The sequence below is a fragment of the Acanthaster planci genome, linkage group LG14 (genome assembly GCF_054643075.1).
Source record: "Acanthaster planci isolate LZ-2023a linkage group LG14, COTS_SCS, whole genome shotgun sequence".
In the NCBI taxonomy this organism is placed as follows: Eukaryota; Metazoa; Echinodermata; class Asteroidea; order Valvatida; family Acanthasteridae; genus Acanthaster; species Acanthaster planci.
This window is the reverse complement of record NC_141790.1, coordinates 1,882,005-1,898,353: the sequence shown is the minus strand read 5'-3', so window position 1 is coordinate 1,898,353 and position 16,349 is coordinate 1,882,005. Positions and strand designations below refer to the sequence as shown.

Here is a 16,349-nt window from a genome sequence, read left to right as displayed (position 1 = left end):
CTGGGGAGTGGCAATTAGTAAATAACCCTAGTAGGTACGGGACTGAGGCGTGGCCAGTATAAGCCTATAGCTACGTGGCTGAGGCGTGGCCAGTAAATAACCCTAGAAACTACCGGGCTGAGATGTGGCCTGTTAATTAAAATACGGTCGTGTCTCAAGTTTGTACATGGTTCGGTACGCCGGGCGTGAAACGGCCAGAACGAGGACTTACCTGTATCTTGTACAGCGTTTCAAGTTTAGAAATCCACACTTCGTTGTGTAGCGCTGGGGGCACGAGTAACCACAAACAGTAGCTCTTTCGGAAAATAGAAACAATGCATCAAGTTGGAGCCTACTACAACATACCGATGAAAGACTCTGCGAAATTTCTGAACATAACAATAAAACTTTAATTAAACATATTGAACCGCAATTAGATGTTTGCCTTTAACAGGACCGTATAGAGGCTTCTTAAATGCAGAACAAACAGGAGTGAAAATAGATATGATTCATATGCAGCCCTCTTTGAAACACAAGGGCATCGTATTAGGCGTACAGTTAATACATTTTAGAGGCCGACTTTTCATCCAGGCAAAACATCAGGTATATTTCCCTCATGCGAATGTATCCATCCCTTTTCACGCCCAGTGCGCAGTCCTTTGCACACTGAGTTTCCGAGTGTCCCAGAAAGTTTTTGAGTAGGCCTAATGAGTTCCTGACTGTTTCTGATTTTCCCCCGATGCAAGGAAAAATGTACCTTTTGTGATCAACGAACGAAGTACTTACTTTGAACGAGGCAAATTCATAACCACGACGAGTATTATACAGCCGAGCTTCAACATGGTGGCCGTGTTTGCAGACTAATAATCCTCCGGTTATGGACCCAAAGCTTTTTGAGATATTTGCACCGAAGTTACTTCCTGGTAAGACGGGTAGCGTAAGTCGGCTTGCAGAATCTCTGCTCGCTGGCTAAAAGAATCCGTTGTCCGGGTGGAGCATCATCACTCAATGGTTATCAACTGGCCAATTAAACCCAATTAATGTTATAATTCCACAAAAAAAGACAACATTCGTCTTACAACTGCAAAGAAGTAACCAGATTTCTGTTTCCCCAGCTCAGTCACGACTGCACAAACGCTCTCAGCAGGTGTTTGGTAAAGGGTGTAAAAGGAAAAACTATATCAAGTTTATAAGTTCCGGCAAACAAGCCGGGTTTTATACTTCCACCACTCCGAGCTAGGTCTCCTTTTTCTTTTCTTTTTTTTTAACCTTCGCTTTCTGGTTTCATGCCAAGTGCAAAGGGCTCAGTGTTGCACGTGTATATTGCTCATCCTACTTCCTTCAGTTTACGGATTTTTCCCTGTTACACGACCCTTTGGTTCTATGAAACTGGACTTCCTGCTGTGCCCTAGGCAAAGTATGGTACCGGGGAAAAATTGGCCCAATTTTAAAGCAGCAAAAGTAAACCATCAACCTGCTCCATCCATGCTGTACCGGTACAATGCAAACGTTTCCGAAGCAGTATAGCTCAACTTTATCCTCGCATTTGATAAAACACACTCACTTTACATAGGCCTAGGATTGCATCCTTTTTTACATTTAATACCCTCGGGGATTTTTTGCCAACAGTTTTCATCTCTGCTGATTTGGTCGGAAAGAGCCGCACAGCAACACTGCAACATTTCACGATAAAAGCAATTTGACATATACTTGCCGTTTGAATTATGCACATAGATACGACACTGGACTTTAGCCTGTCTCGTTCAACTCCACCCGACTGGCACCCCAACCCCACCCCAAAATTAAAGGACCACTTAATTACGGCCGACAAGTTGTGCAAACCTGTAAAAAATGTACGCTTACTCGTTCACCGTATACAATTACGCTGTTGACCAACCCATATAAACCCGGATTTGCCTGAGGTCAAGGTTAGAAGTTTCCGCTTAGGGGGAAACATAACCAGTAACCACATCCACAAACTTGAAAATCCTACCGATTCCACGTCCAACAATACGAGAACTAAATTTTCGAGTCGTCGAGAACGGGATCAGAAACTTGAACTGCTAAAAAAACCCAAAGCCATCATTATGCTTGCAAAAAGTGTTTATTCCTCAATCTGAGTATACATGTCAAAACTTCACGTCAATAAATCTCACACAAATTTTTGATACATGAACGTAAGCAATGCACTTGCAACTTTGTGAAAGTTCGACCTAGGTTTCAGATAGAATTTCATTTTTCAGTTGTTTGAAAAGACTCCCATCTGTGTACATCCCATTACTGCGTATTCTGTAATGAACGGTCGACACAACATTCCTTCGGAGCTCTAAGCACAGAATACACAGGCCTACAACCACTTCCACATAACTTGTAAGGCTTAACAGAAATGACATGTGATGCATGATGTTCGTCAAAGAATAAATCTGGTCAGAGCTGGTGAATGATTGGAAGCATTTCTAACAGTAAAATAGTTCATTTTTGGCGTAAAGGATCAACATATTTTAATGGGCGCTTGTATTTCTAATTCTGAGTATTAAACATTTGACAAAAGCCGTACTAAAGTAAGAGAACTCCTGCTTACTGCAGTTCACAAAGTTTTATATTTCAGAGTATTCATGCTAAACACTTAAAATTACAGAATCATCTGTGTTTACACTCACAGCAACAGGGTAATAAAATCTGGGTAAATAAGACTTTTTTAGCACAAACGCGAAGTACAGCATGTCTCTAGTGATCTTGCGCACCTTGAATTCACTCCTTGGCAACTGGTATAAATTTCTTGCATATGCGGGGTGGCAGATGAAGGCAGTAAAAATCTTCACATGGTAAATTGGGCCAAAACTTTCATTGCCGGTACGGAGGATTTTCTTCATGGTTGCAATTATTTTCATATCGGTCACGTAGTTATCCAGTTTCAGCCGGAAAATATCGTCAAAATTTTAAAGATTGATTGTTGTCTTTATGTGCATCAGTTGCAGGCTCCTGCTCCATTTTTTTTCAATAGGTCTACCTTTAATGTCCGTGACACAAGTTAACAAAGATGCACCAAGTACAGAGCTCAAGAAAAATCCAAACTCCTTTAGTAAAATCGGTGCATTCCTTTGGAAAATAGCCCACTTCATGTTTTTATTAATCAGTATGCTGTTTATACTGCACTATACAACATCTAGCAAAGAGCGAGTAAGGTTTACAGTGTCATTATTAGGAAGTCTTTCGGGCAGTTTTGTGTAAACAAATGCCGGATTTAAGATAACACCCTTGAATTTTGTTATTGATAATCAGACACAGATGTAGGAAGCTTATCCAAGGAAATGTTGCCTTCGTGTGCATGAAAATTAAGTATTGTTTAATCTGAGTTGGTTTTTAAGCCTCGAAGCCATGCCAAGCAAAGAGCGATAGCTAGCAGACAGTCACGGTGGGTCATTACATAATTGTTTCGTCGACATCCTGGAGGATTTGCTCGTTGTCAGTAAGGCTAACCGTTGATCCTGGGAGCTGGATGGTACAGAAGAAACGAAATTCAAAAACAAACGAAATTCATCAATAACGAAAAACGATGTAGAGTTTTTCACCGTGACACTTGCTTGGACCAGCTTTTGGTCAAAGAAATAAAAGTGAAAGCATGTACGCAATTTGCTTAACTCTATAAAATATCGTGCTGGAACTGTGCGGACTGGACTATCCAGCCTGAGCCCTCTCTTCAGCTGCCACCTCAAACAGACTGTAATTTAACTGTGGCTCATGTCACGAACCATATTGACAACTCACTCAAGACACTGTGTTACTGTGTGTATCTAGGCTTTGAGCTGGGGTTGGGAGTTGTGTGTATTTGTTTTTCTCAAACGATCGTCCTTTTTTCAAATGAAGTTAGAAACTTTCATCCAAACACCTCTACTTTTCCACAGGATAGGCCTAGACATTGTGAAAATCCATCGCAATATGTCGGTCTGCTCCCTTTAAGACGGAGTTCTCATCCCGGATATGGGTAATTCCAGAAATAAGGGGTCCAAAAGTGTGGCATTTTTGTGTCCCTGTTATATCTGACCGTTGCTATTTGACACGGAAATATCCCCGGAATGTTTTCAAACTATTACTGTTTGATTAACAGGTAATTTGCAGAGAATGTGTTCTGAACTTACAAAAATCAAATGTCAGACGTGACAAGAACACGAAAAGAAATGGACCCCTAGTTTCTGAAATTACCCTTAACATAAGGTAATGCACCGGGATCAGGTTGGGGCAGTGGTGCTGCCCTCACCTTCAGTGTCTGTGATCTGGGTTGGAATATCACCCGTTAAGATGTTTGGTTTTCCAGTCCCTTTATTATCTGATATAAATTCCTAGGGTTCAAAAGTATTAATATGCGCGAGTCATGAACTGCAAACACATCGCTACAGTACCGTGTTATCATTATTCTGCAATTCGGCAATTGCTGCCGAATAAGGATAATAGCTTTCTTTTTAAAATAGGCTTACACTATTTGTTGTAATATTCCGCAATTACTATCCAGACAAAACGTGCATAAAAAAAAGACATGCCAACTGCATTCATAAACAGGCACCAAGCACTGATGGACCTGCCTTCATGTGGATTGACATCAAGCGTGCGTTTCTCATGCACTCAGGAAAGTGGCCTATGTTCCACGGGCTTATCCCAAGACATAAATTAACTGTATCTTGATAGTAGAAAAGGGGTGTACATTTTATTGTTCTTCTTTTCCCCACAAACAGAGCGCAAAATATCAAACCTCCAATAGAATTATGGACAATGTTGCCCAATGCATTAATTGCAGCATGTGGGAAAGCAATCGATACACGCGCTAATACATGGTCACGATCACGGTCTGTGCTTGCACACCACCGAGCAAAACGTTACAGGGTACATCATCCATAGCCACTATGAATTGTAGACGCTCAAAACCCGAAAGTAAAATGAAATGGCGAATAATGCTTTCCACATCAAATACTAGGTTTCCATTTTATTCATTCCACATGTCGTTAGGATTTTAAAATGAGGTGCCAGGTGCTTAAGAGGAATCCCGTGGTTTTATTTTCGGAATTTGTACGGCTGATAACGTGGACTAAAATGGTACGTAAGTGCTTTAGGGGGCCTACTACCAACTCCAAACATGGCGCCTACCTCCATCTCACAGAGAGGTGCTTCATTCATGCCAGAATGTTTAGGACTCTTTTGTGACGTCGACATCTTCATCTCCCTCGGCTTTCCAGCGTTGGTGTCCTGCTTGCGCATGGTTGGTTCTGCCCACATCTTAGTATGGGTAGGGCTTACGGGAGGACTGGCATGGCTCAAAGCATGACCTGCAAGCATAGGCTGCAGACTCTGAGAACTCAAGGAAGATGTACAAGGAGCAGAACCATCATCCATAGAAGAAGCCTCTCCCGGTGCATCAGCGACAGCATTGGAACGGCTCAGGCGAGACCAGGGCCTCTTCTTGATGCCCAAGGAGCCGCTCGAGCTGTTAGAAAGGGTTGAGACCACAGATAGTCTTTTTGCTGGAGGGCTGTCTGGATGGCTGGCGCTAGCCTGGCTATCCCCCTCCTCAGAAGCATCTGTGTGATCTCCACTGCTGTCTTCAAATGTGAGATTCTCAAAGGCTTGTGGAGTGCTGTTAGCACTGGGTTCCAGCTGATCATCGTCAGATTCATTGGCTGGATGGATTTTTGATCTGTTGTTATAGTAATATGTGCAGCAGAAAAGTACAAGCAATTTTCACCTAATCTGTATTTCTTTCTCAACGGCTCACTTTCAAAATTAGACATTAAATCAAATTTAAATCTGGAATCTAAGTTAACTCAGAGTACATCTTAGTAGCTGTGTTCAGGAAACTTACAAGTGACAATTTATAATTGAAAAAATGTTTTAAAAGGGTTGTGTGAGTTGACTGATTTCACTTTGTTCTCATAACTCAAACATTATGCGTGTACTCAAACGTCAGCGATACCCTTGCCTCACCCTACAGAAAATTAACTGCAGATTATTCAAAAGACCCCAGGTTAGCTCGAGTTTGGGAAACGGACGAGTACGTTATGGCTTAGCAAAGGCCCACCTGACCACCACTTGCCCGTGATGTAACTATTTTGGGTGATGGGCGCGTCTGTAGTCATCGATATTCCGAAATTCAAAGGTTTGTTTATACCACCAGCATGAATTCATATGTTTATGTGGGAAGAGGCATTACCGAGTATTTGCTTCATGCTTCCAATCCTGATAATTTCAAGTCTGCACTGAACACTCCACTGGCATCGGCAGCAGGTTTGTGCTCATAAACATTTCCAAATATTTTCGGTTATTGTTTTATTTTGGTCAGAAGTTTAAGCAAGGTAGAGCGCTTTACTCTGTGTTCTTTCAATCCCTTTGTTTGTTACACTTTTGGCCAACAACAAAAAGCAAAAACACCCAAAAACACAGATTCTGAGAAAAATTCAAGCGGCACTCAACTGTTGTTGACTTCAAAGTTACGAACCAAGTTTGAAACTTACTTTTTGCCGTACTTCTTCTTGCAGAAGCAGAATACCATAACAGCAACAGTGAGCAGTCCAAACAGGCAGCTGGCAAAGCCAATTATAACTTTGATTCTGAAAAGGGACACACATTATGAACCTTTGTTGTTAAATCACATGACTCAAAACACAGATTTGATTCGTAGCTGTAAGGCGACTGCAATGACGATCATAACTTAGTTCATCGTGCAATTTTTTGCAATTTTTGAACATGTTTCGGTCTTTTCTACGATATATGTTCCCCCTTTCCAACTCTTACTTTATTTTACACTCCTCTTTCCCTCCACCCTGCCGGAAATCGGACCAATGAATGAATGGCATAAATGAATGAATTGGCTTAAGTGGTTTTCGTGGGATTCCTTCCGATGACACTAACCTCCAATCTAGGTCATCACACAGTGGATCAGACAACGGGCAGGCACACTGAAATCCGTCGAGGCGATCGAAGCAGACATATGGATATTCGCAGGGTGTGGACTGACATTCGTCGTAATCAATCTCACAGATGTCACCGACCCAGCCAGACTGACAGAGGCAGGAGTAGGAATTGAACCCACTGCTACGTACTGGGGAGTTACAATCAGGGTCAGCCACAGGTCCTGTGTACAGGAAATTAAAAAAAAAATCAAGTAAGGAGTCGTCTGCGATGTCCGCATCCCAGTGTTCCAGACACGTGTTCTTTGTTGTAGGGACCAACGCATCTAATCCTTGTCAACGCTATAGCCAAATTTTGAAGTTCAAATTATCCTTGATAACCCACAAGAAAAACTATTTCAACCATTGACACAAAATATCTTTAGCGCAGATTCTCCGCTTTTCAGTATTTGGATATCATGTTGCACACTATGGCTTCAACTTGCTCAAAAATTGCTGTATCTCTTCGATGTTTCATAGATTAACTATTGTTGGAGACTGGAATAATTTGTTACTTTCCCACTTCCTATACATGCATAAATTTATTGAGATTGGCAGAATCCCTACCCTTACTAAAAAGAGAACTGAACAAGCTTAGCAAAGCAAAGGGAAAAAGGGAAATGAAAAAAATGTAGGAAGAGTTTAAGCATTTCACCTCTACAGATTCCACCGTTGATGCAAGGGTTGACCAGTACAGCAATCTGTACCTCCAGAAGCTGAGACACGGCCCCTAACTGGTCCTCAACCAAGACCAGGAAGCTATCCCTGCCGTGGTAGTTAGGGTAGGGAGCGTAGGTGAATCTGGACACAATCCAGGTCATGTTTCTCTGCAAGCATAAAGAAAGCGATTGAGCTGGAAAGTTAGGAGGTAATTGGTCCTAAAAAACAATCGTTTGGTTTGAAGACTTTTGTTGGTTGGGAGAAAACAGGACTCGATTTGTCACTGGGTGATTTAGTTACAAGTTAAGGGCCAAAATGCAAGTGTAAAGACAAAACAGTTTGAAACTCATGAGCTTTAATGTATATGGATGATACCTGCTCATAAGGTCAGGAGTTGGAAGAGATTAGCTCGATACAGCTGATCCAATGCAGTTGTTGATATAAAAAAACACTGTCTATTCAAGGAACTTATTCAGCAATAATACTTTACCTCATCATGCGGCAACTGTAGTCCACACGGGATGACTGACTGTTCGGTGTCTCCAGAGGGCACACTGCAGTTCTGCCTGGACGGCACGGACCTCGACTGCCATGTTAATGTCAGGTTGCCGTAGGTCACATGCTGGGTTAGGATGGTCAGGTTGTCGTTGGTGTCAACATCATATGCTCCCAGCTCAGCAACCAGATCCTTGTAGGCGACATTTGATCCTGTGTTCTGCTCAACGATTAACTGTCCAAAATGGGACAACTTTAACACTCAGAGCATATATATTGGAGAGAGAGTAGTAGTACAAACTGAATGGGTGGAGGCAACTTTTAAAAGATCTGCCAAGATTTCAGACGGATGTAAAAGATGTACCTTTTCAATGTGCATCTAAATATAGCAAAAGATTTCGTTGGAAACGCAAAACAAGTAAAAATATGTCGAAAAATTGACAAAAACCTGATAAAAAGGAGAAAAATACGGAAGAGGAATGTGTGTAGAGGGATGCAAAATCGCCTTTATTTTCTCCTAGCCTAATCTTCTGTCTGCTTGAGCTTTCAGAGATATATGGCTGTGAATCTTACCAGCCGTATGGGCCAATGTGATCTGGGAAAGGCTTGCGCCTACATAAAGCTTTATAAAAAGACTCGGTTACAGCCTATAATGCATATTGCACCATGGTTCATCTGGTGATATCACAGAAGTATCATACTTCAAGTATAGCTCATATGGGCCCAGAGGCTTAAACAGTTACATAAATTTGTACTGCTCGATGGTATAGTCAAACAAAATACTAAAGGCATTAGCTGCAACCAGCAAGGGCGGTATTAAATGCCGTTTCCAGGTCGGCCTACAGGGATTTCTGGTTATTACTAGAGGCACGATTACAAGCGAAAAAAACCCCCACAAAACAAATTGAGGAATATTTCTTGTGGCAAAACAATCGATAATGTCCTTTTATTTACCAAGGCAATGCGTCCGTTGCCAACAATGTGTCTGTTCCGAGCGCTGTACAATACAGGGTTATCATTGACGGGACGGATTTCAATGGTGATGTTGACACTGGTAGACAGGGGTTTGATTTCACTGAAGGTCTGTATCTCTCTCACTATGGAAGAAACAAAAATTGGAAAAAATCTCCACAGATAGAAATGCCTCAATTTTACTACTGAAAGAGGTACAGTATCTGGCAATTATACACTGTAAAAAGATCATTATTTGACGAACACGTAAGTTTAGATTGGTTCAGATCCCATGACGTCATTTTATCTGGCACAGTCATTTTACAGGAAGAGAACTTCAACCGCTGGTATTATTAGCCATCTCCTTCACGCAAAGCGAATTAATTATCCATTGCTTCCCAGTACCCGCTATTGAACTGGATTCAAGCCCAGCTGGTAATCGAGTAACACCCTCGCGAATACCTGGGCTGAAATCCCATCCAAAGAAGCCTGTTTTGTTTCTGCAACTCTTAAGAACTTTTTATTTAGTAGACTGTTGAAAATGTTTACATGACAATAACCCGTAGGTATTGAAATCTCGTCCTTTTCGAACATTTTGTCCTGGATGCATTTCTGATACCTTATATTTTGTTCTTGATGGAACGACGTCTTGCGAGATATATAACAGCCCATCAAATTGTGTGACCAGTGTCGAAATTTTAAAACCTTTGGCAGACTTTTTCGAGAGGAATATGGAGCTTCTCACCAGTGATTTGTACAATGACAGTACCAAAACAATCAGCGCAAGGCGTAAAGCTGAATTTTCCATCCTCAGTGATCGTCGCGGTGCCTTGTAAGTCCCCACTGCTACCAAGCTCAAAGACTAGTACGTCATCTTCTGCATCACTGGCCTGAAATGTGTACTGTAAAGTACCTGGATACGATGGTAAACGAGGGATATTAACATGGGAAAACGTATTTTGGCAAATGTTCAGCTTTTTCAATTTAGGCCACACGAGCTTTCAAACACAGCAGACACTAAACATGGCTCGCGCGTATACAAGTGACCAAATCATTTTTGGTTGGTACGTTGTAATGTTACATAAAACTCACCAATTCCAAACAGAAACCATGACAGAAAGAGCAACAAAGAAAAATAGCCAACAGATATGAACTTTATGCAAATGAACAAAAATCTCAGAGAATAAATCTACGACGGATTCTTGTTTAGTGGAACTCGACAAAAACGAGTCCCGGGCTTTTAAGACGCTGTCTGGCATGCACAGTACGTTATTTACCTTCGTCCTCTTCCATGAACATGTTCTCGATAAGGTTTGTGATTATGGGAGGGTCGTTAGGGATGGCATTAAGAACCACAGCCAAGGCAAAATGGGTCTCATGGCTGAAATAAGTGGGACTTGTCAGCATAGGTTCCTCTTGCACGGCCCGCCGCTTGCGACCAGCAGCTGAGGGCGCAGAGACTGGAGCCCGGGTAGAGCAAACCTAAGAAGCAACGTCAAAGAAATTTCCTTGTGATGGGCACAAACACTGAAACAAATGTCAACAAAACTAAGTTGCAGGTCGCATCATGTAGTAATTGTATTTTGTGAGCTCTGGTTCTTGAAAGAACCACGAGGGTGCTCAAAACTTTGAACAGAATGTGCTCTTTCCTTGCTGTGAAACAGGACGACAAATCCTGTGTTGGGAAGCAATCCTTTCACCATCAAAAGACTGCAACACGGAAATAGCACTATTTGCCTTTTTGCCATCACTTTTTGGCAAGCTTTTCTCTTGAGAATAATAGGATATACACTTAAATGACAAACGTCAATAGCATGATGACTAACCTCCACGATAACCTGGTTCCCGTCTTCAAGGTAAGTAATGCGATCCACATCACTACAGGTCTTCGCTGCATCACGCCATTCAAAGTGATCTTCGGAGAGATATGAAAGAGACACATACACTTCAGGGCTACGCATGGGGTTGGGAATGGGAGATGTATACGGACCCGCTTCTTTTGGGAGGCTAGAGGACAGCACAAACGTTTCCCTGATTTACTACCTATGGGGCTTAGGATAATTTTTGATACTCTTTTCAGTGAACAGTGCAGAGTTCTATCAGGTTCCATGTCTGCTCCCAAAATTAAACAGCCAAAGTCGCACAAGTTTAAAACGGAGTTAGAGCATCCTCCGAGACTTGAACGCCGATTGGATATGGGGGAGAGGCCGTTCTCGTACCTGAAGTGTTAATTTGATTCACTGCGGATACCCTCAGCAGGTGTACAATGACACTGATCTCGTAAGGGATGAACGAGATAAGTGCCATTATGGTCTCAATCCAGACATGAGTCCATATACTATGGTACACATCGTGAAGGACAATATTAGCACCCACACAATAGGGCTTTATACAGATGGGCAAGAGCTTAGGCAGCTTTAAAAGGGATGAAAGTTACTCCCCCAGACTACACAGAGACTCGTGCAGAATATTAGTATATATAGAAAATGTTTGTTATCATTTTGAAGATCTTCAGATTGTGACATGGCGTTTAGTCGTATTGCAACTACCGCTCATATTGTTCTTTTTTACACATATTTAAGAATGGGGAACAGACAAGCATTGTATCCGCCCTTCATTAACCGTAAACACAAAACAAGATATATATTGTATATAGTTCAATCATCTTCACCTGTGTCCCAGTAGATAAGTCTTGGCTTTGCCTCTGTCCAGTTTCCCGGTGTGCCAAGAGTGATAGTAATCATCATTGGTCCTTGGAGCTCAGTCTGCCCAAGACTGGCAACGTAGAATGTTGGTTCGTACACAAAACGTATCCTAAGGGAAATTAATTTCGAATCTCTGAAATCTTATGTGTTGACTGAAATGATCATTGTTTCTGACTGATTAATTTCTTCTTCTGTCGACTGTCTCCATAAAATCACTACCAAAACTTTACAAGTCAACTGGTTGAAAAAGTTGAAGTTCCTTATTTGCTAACCTGCCTTTATAACGAACAAAATTGTTTTCTCTTTCTTTGAAAGGTAGCCTAAATTCTACGAAGGCAGCACTGTGCATATCAATATAATGTAGTGCCTTGAGCAACAAATTTGTTGATGTGTGCACTTCGCAAATGTGCATTAATTATCGTTATTCATACACACAGTTAAAGGTAGTTTGCAATCAGGCTTACCTTTGCTTGAGCAGTCTTGACGTGTACTCAATGGTGGACAGGGGATTGGTGATGTAAGGTTTATAATCAGGGGAAGCATCCGATGTAAACTCCTGGATGGTTCGGTTCGCATCCAGCAGGCCAAGGATGAGTGAACCGCCCTGGTGCAGACCTGAAAGACAAAGTGAGACGCTGGATTTGAGATATCAATCAGTGGCTGACCAGGAGGTGCTAAGGGACTGCCACTTGACCACTAGAAAAAGGGAATAAGGGAAAATACGAAGAGATAAAATGTTATCCTCCCCCTCTATGGGCATTTAAAACCTTTTGATCCAAAGTTACAAGTCACCCTTTTAATTTGACTCATTGAAAAATGACATTCAGGTTCTAGAAACCTGATTAGAGATATGTCCTTAAAAATTGCACCAAGGTAGGAGGAATTACAAAACGAATATATCAATATGTAAAAAAGTCAATCTTTAAAGTGACTTTTGTAAATCACCCCTCTGTTTCCACATTCCTTAGTTTGTATTTTCTTTCCACTTTTATGATTTGGTGATACGTAAACACTGAACAATATTATCGTCCAGGACAAGGCACATCCAATGCAGAGTGGGGGCGGATATTGTCCCTTGGAGACTGAACACCCTTTTTTATAGAGAAATACCATCATTCTAGAAAGGATACTCCAGGGTTAATATTAATATTTTCCGAATGTAAAAATTGACAACCGTTTTTGAAACAAATCAATTTCGCTTCCTCCTAATCTACACCTGGCTGCAACATTGTTGTCATCCCAGTTACTCTTCTCTGACATAATATAATTCTTGTGCCTACCTCCTGACGTAGCCAAGGCAACATCAAAGTGATTATCCGTCGACCTCTTCCTTCTCCTCTGACTTGTTGATGACGTCAGGACAAGGTCGGTACCATTGGTTGACGTCATCATCATATCGCTGTCTCCTATTGAATATGACAGGCGATTTTGGCTGATTTCTTAAAACCGTTAGAGGAACTCTTCGAAACTCAACATGACAGAGAAAAATGGTTCCCATTAAAATGGTTATGTCTATCATCATGATTTTCATACTGACCCAATATTGTGGTTGTTGCCGCGGAAACGGTCACACACAGCATAGCTTGGTTACACATCCTCATCCAGGTATGTAGACACCTGGGAATCAAACAGATTAATTAAGAGCCTAATCGTCAGCTTTTATCGTAGTGGGTGTTTAGAGTCAAATCCTTGCTTAATGTCCTTAGTCACCTTTTAGTGGTCGTATAACTCGTATCACGTCACAGTCCTTTATTGCCACATGTTATCCGTTTCTTATCATCTTCTTACAGAAAATATTTCGCCAAAATTCGGAAACCTACAATGTTGCACGATGGGTTTTCGCATCTAGTTAGCAGTCACATAGGATTCAAGCACGCTAAAGCACTCACAAATAATGTGTACAATAACCTGTAAGTAAAGTCTAGAATAAAAAAGAGTTCATAAAAATGCTGTGATAACAGCAGGTTTTATTAGATGAGTTTGGCTGGGGCCAACTTCAATTCTTTGCGTCTAACTTATCTTTGTTTCGTGTATCTGTGCAGAGTGCATTTGGCATTAAACACTTACTTTCCAGGCTCCATGTTGAACTTCCCAGCTTTTATAGTTATCTTTGCCTGAGTAGCATCCGTGGGTGCCTTGAAGTCGGTGATGTTGAACCGCTCCTCCCTGTCACCGGCTCGGACGACGATCATTCCATTCTCGATGGCCACTGAGCCTGAGTCGTTCCTGCCAACCACCATGCAGGGAACAACGTCATCTAGGAGCTCCGCTGAACTGCTCACACAATACTCTAAAAGTAGACATTGGAGAAGAAGGTGAGACATGGCGACACTAACGTCTCGTAGAACAGAAAAGATGGACACACGAGCAGACGCTGGAATTGTGAGGCCAATGTGATGGACATGTGAGTGGTCAGAGTGTAGTGGGGTTCGTTACCTCCACCAGGGGTCTTACTTACCAAAGCACATGGAAAATAACGGGGAAGGCGGACACGAAAGTTGATATTCTCTTACTGAGAATTCGAAACCACATAAGTACTTGGACACCTGTTAGTTACAAATAATCTTACAAAATGCCTCCCCATCCAAGAAAGTCTAAAAATATTCCATTGGAAAGTCTGAATTTTTTTTGAAATTAAATAAATAGGGCCCAGTGCATGATACCTTAGCGGGGTCATTGCAAGCAATACCCATAATTTTTTTGAAAGAGAAAGAAATTAATTGTAAGAGTTGTCATCAAAATCATTAAATGGAATGGCTTCTCACTCTTACATTTGTACGGGAGAAACTTCTAGGTCACTTAAAAGAGACACATTTAAAGTGATAAGGTAAAATATGCAGCAAAAGTGCACTAAGAGCATGGACTCTGACTCCAAAGCAACACTAAAGACGCATGTAGCCTGTGACTGTGAGATTATGATTTGCCTGACAAAATACATTGACAGGGGTGGGCAGACGATAAGAAAAGGTCTTGGTAGAGGAAGTGCAGGACTGATTTGCAGGAAGCCGAGACACGTAGGATGCACAGATGGTCACCAGATAGGGACACCACTGCTTGGGTGTATTAACAATTACGTGGATGAACGAGGTACTGTGGCGTAGCTGGGGGGCACCTAACACCCAAGGGAGCCTAGATACATAGGCAAAGGGGGCAGCTGGCCCTGGAACTCTCGCCCTCCTCTTGCTACCCCTCTGAAAAGACCTTGGTTTTGTCACTGACAAGACCAAATGATGATAAAGAGAAGAAGTACAGTAGAGTACGTGATAAGGTGATTGGTATATACCAAAAGTGACACACAATTACATGTTGTTATAAATTAAAATAGCTTTAAAATATAGGTACAGATGATGCGCATAGCGGCTTATATGAGTCAAATAATCTGGATTCTTATTAAGTTAAATGACTAAGGCAGCTACCCTACCATAACGAACGATGGATTCATCCTCTGGTTTGGACCAGGACGCCCCAGTCTTGGTTGGGTCGTCATTTTTCTCTATTCCAGATGGGTAAACCTCCTCCTGAAACTGCTGGCTGAACATTGAGGTTGTGTTAACATCATCTGCAGTGGGCTCTTCCAGTAGGACAGTAACACCTGAGAAGTGCAAAGACAATACTTCCGAAACCCCAGTGTTGTAGTTGAGTTCACCATAAGTCGAGTTACAAGTCCTTTCACTTACAACGAGTCACTTTGTAAATTACAGCTGCGCAAAGGATAACAGAAGAGTGCTTGTCATAGCCTTTGATGGACTTGCAGGCACTTGTGACGGGCTCCACTACAACACTTCTGTTACTGTGTGCCGGTATGTGATACACTGCACCTAGAAAATGGGTGACAGCTCCACGCTTTGAGGTGTAAATTTTCCCTGTACAAGTTGCTACACTGTACTAATCCCATCATATTATTATGATGTTCTCCATTTGAACTGTTGCAAATGCATTTTCACGTTAAACTATCATTTCCAAGCCCGCTACGTTGACAGCTTTCAGAGTCACACCTTCTTTAGTGATGTTAAACATCCATCCCCTTTCTTTCCCCTAACATACCATCACATTCTACAAGCGTTTCCAAGCCGGCTCCATTGACAGCCTTCAGGGTCACATAGTACGTGGTGTTGTGGTGCAGTGATCCCAGCAGATTTCTATTAGTAGCTGTCTGGTTCAACCCAATGTTGACAAAGTCTTGCAGATCTGTTGTCCCTCTGGAGGTTCCTATGGCCCAGTATTGCTCCTGAAAGATATTATATGAAACTTAGCTGGTGTGGCATTCCTGCCTTTAAGAAAATCCTACAGCATTGTAGCAAATTGTACAAATTGCAAGATTACAAGCGATATACTATAGCTCCATTTGCTATTTGCTTTTTTCTCAGTTTTAGTGGACTGATCATGAGCCTGGTTAGCTTAATTTGGACACAATCCATTCCAGAAAATGTTAATGAATTATGCTGCTGTAGCTAAATGAGTGTATTTTTAAATTTGTTAATCGTCCATTAGGGACCGGGGTTTTATGTCGCATTTATATTGTTCTGTAGGTATTTTGGTTGAATATTGATTAAAGATGCTTCGAGTAAAACTAAAAACTATATTGCCTGCTGTTTTTGGCTGGATTGGGATTTTAAAAACTGAT

At 41.6% G+C, this 16,349-nt stretch overlaps 2 protein-coding genes across 2 annotated transcripts in view; both read right to left on the bottom strand.

Moving 5' to 3' along the window:
- LOC110986023 (uncharacterized) overlaps nucleotides 1-1,135 on the bottom strand; it is a 47,220-nt gene extending 46,085 nt beyond the window's left edge. The window contains exons 1-2 of the mRNA XM_087146054.1: nucleotides 766-1,135; nucleotides 212-295 (exon numbers count right to left, since the gene is read on the bottom strand). Of these exons, the coding sequence (XP_087002180.1) occupies nucleotides 212-295; nucleotides 766-821 (140 nt within the window). The 5' untranslated portion in view covers nucleotides 822-1,135. The remainder of the gene's footprint in view (nucleotides 1-211; nucleotides 296-765) is intronic.
- Nucleotides 1,136-2,064: 929 nt separating this feature from the next.
- LOC110986022 (uncharacterized) overlaps nucleotides 2,065-16,349 on the bottom strand; it is a 98,235-nt gene continuing 83,950 nt past the window's right edge. The window contains exons 117-133 of the mRNA XM_087146044.1: nucleotides 15,770-15,953; nucleotides 15,147-15,317; nucleotides 13,793-14,015; nucleotides 13,263-13,342; nucleotides 13,006-13,131; nucleotides 12,190-12,340; nucleotides 11,692-11,834; nucleotides 10,847-10,935; nucleotides 10,298-10,502; nucleotides 9,766-9,933; nucleotides 9,024-9,166; nucleotides 8,065-8,304; nucleotides 7,570-7,741; nucleotides 6,877-7,099; nucleotides 6,480-6,575; nucleotides 5,119-5,665; nucleotides 2,065-3,474 (exon numbers count right to left, since the gene is read on the bottom strand). Coding sequence (XP_087002170.1) covers nucleotides 3,403-3,474; nucleotides 5,119-5,665; nucleotides 6,480-6,575; nucleotides 6,877-7,099; nucleotides 7,570-7,741; nucleotides 8,065-8,304; nucleotides 9,024-9,166; nucleotides 9,766-9,933; nucleotides 10,298-10,502; nucleotides 10,847-10,935; nucleotides 11,692-11,834; nucleotides 12,190-12,340; nucleotides 13,006-13,131; nucleotides 13,263-13,342; nucleotides 13,793-14,015; nucleotides 15,147-15,317; nucleotides 15,770-15,953 — 3,033 coding nt within the window. The 3' untranslated portion in view covers nucleotides 2,065-3,402. The remainder of the gene's footprint in view (nucleotides 3,475-5,118; nucleotides 5,666-6,479; nucleotides 6,576-6,876; nucleotides 7,100-7,569; nucleotides 7,742-8,064; nucleotides 8,305-9,023; nucleotides 9,167-9,765; nucleotides 9,934-10,297; nucleotides 10,503-10,846; nucleotides 10,936-11,691; nucleotides 11,835-12,189; nucleotides 12,341-13,005; nucleotides 13,132-13,262; nucleotides 13,343-13,792; nucleotides 14,016-15,146; nucleotides 15,318-15,769; nucleotides 15,954-16,349) is intronic.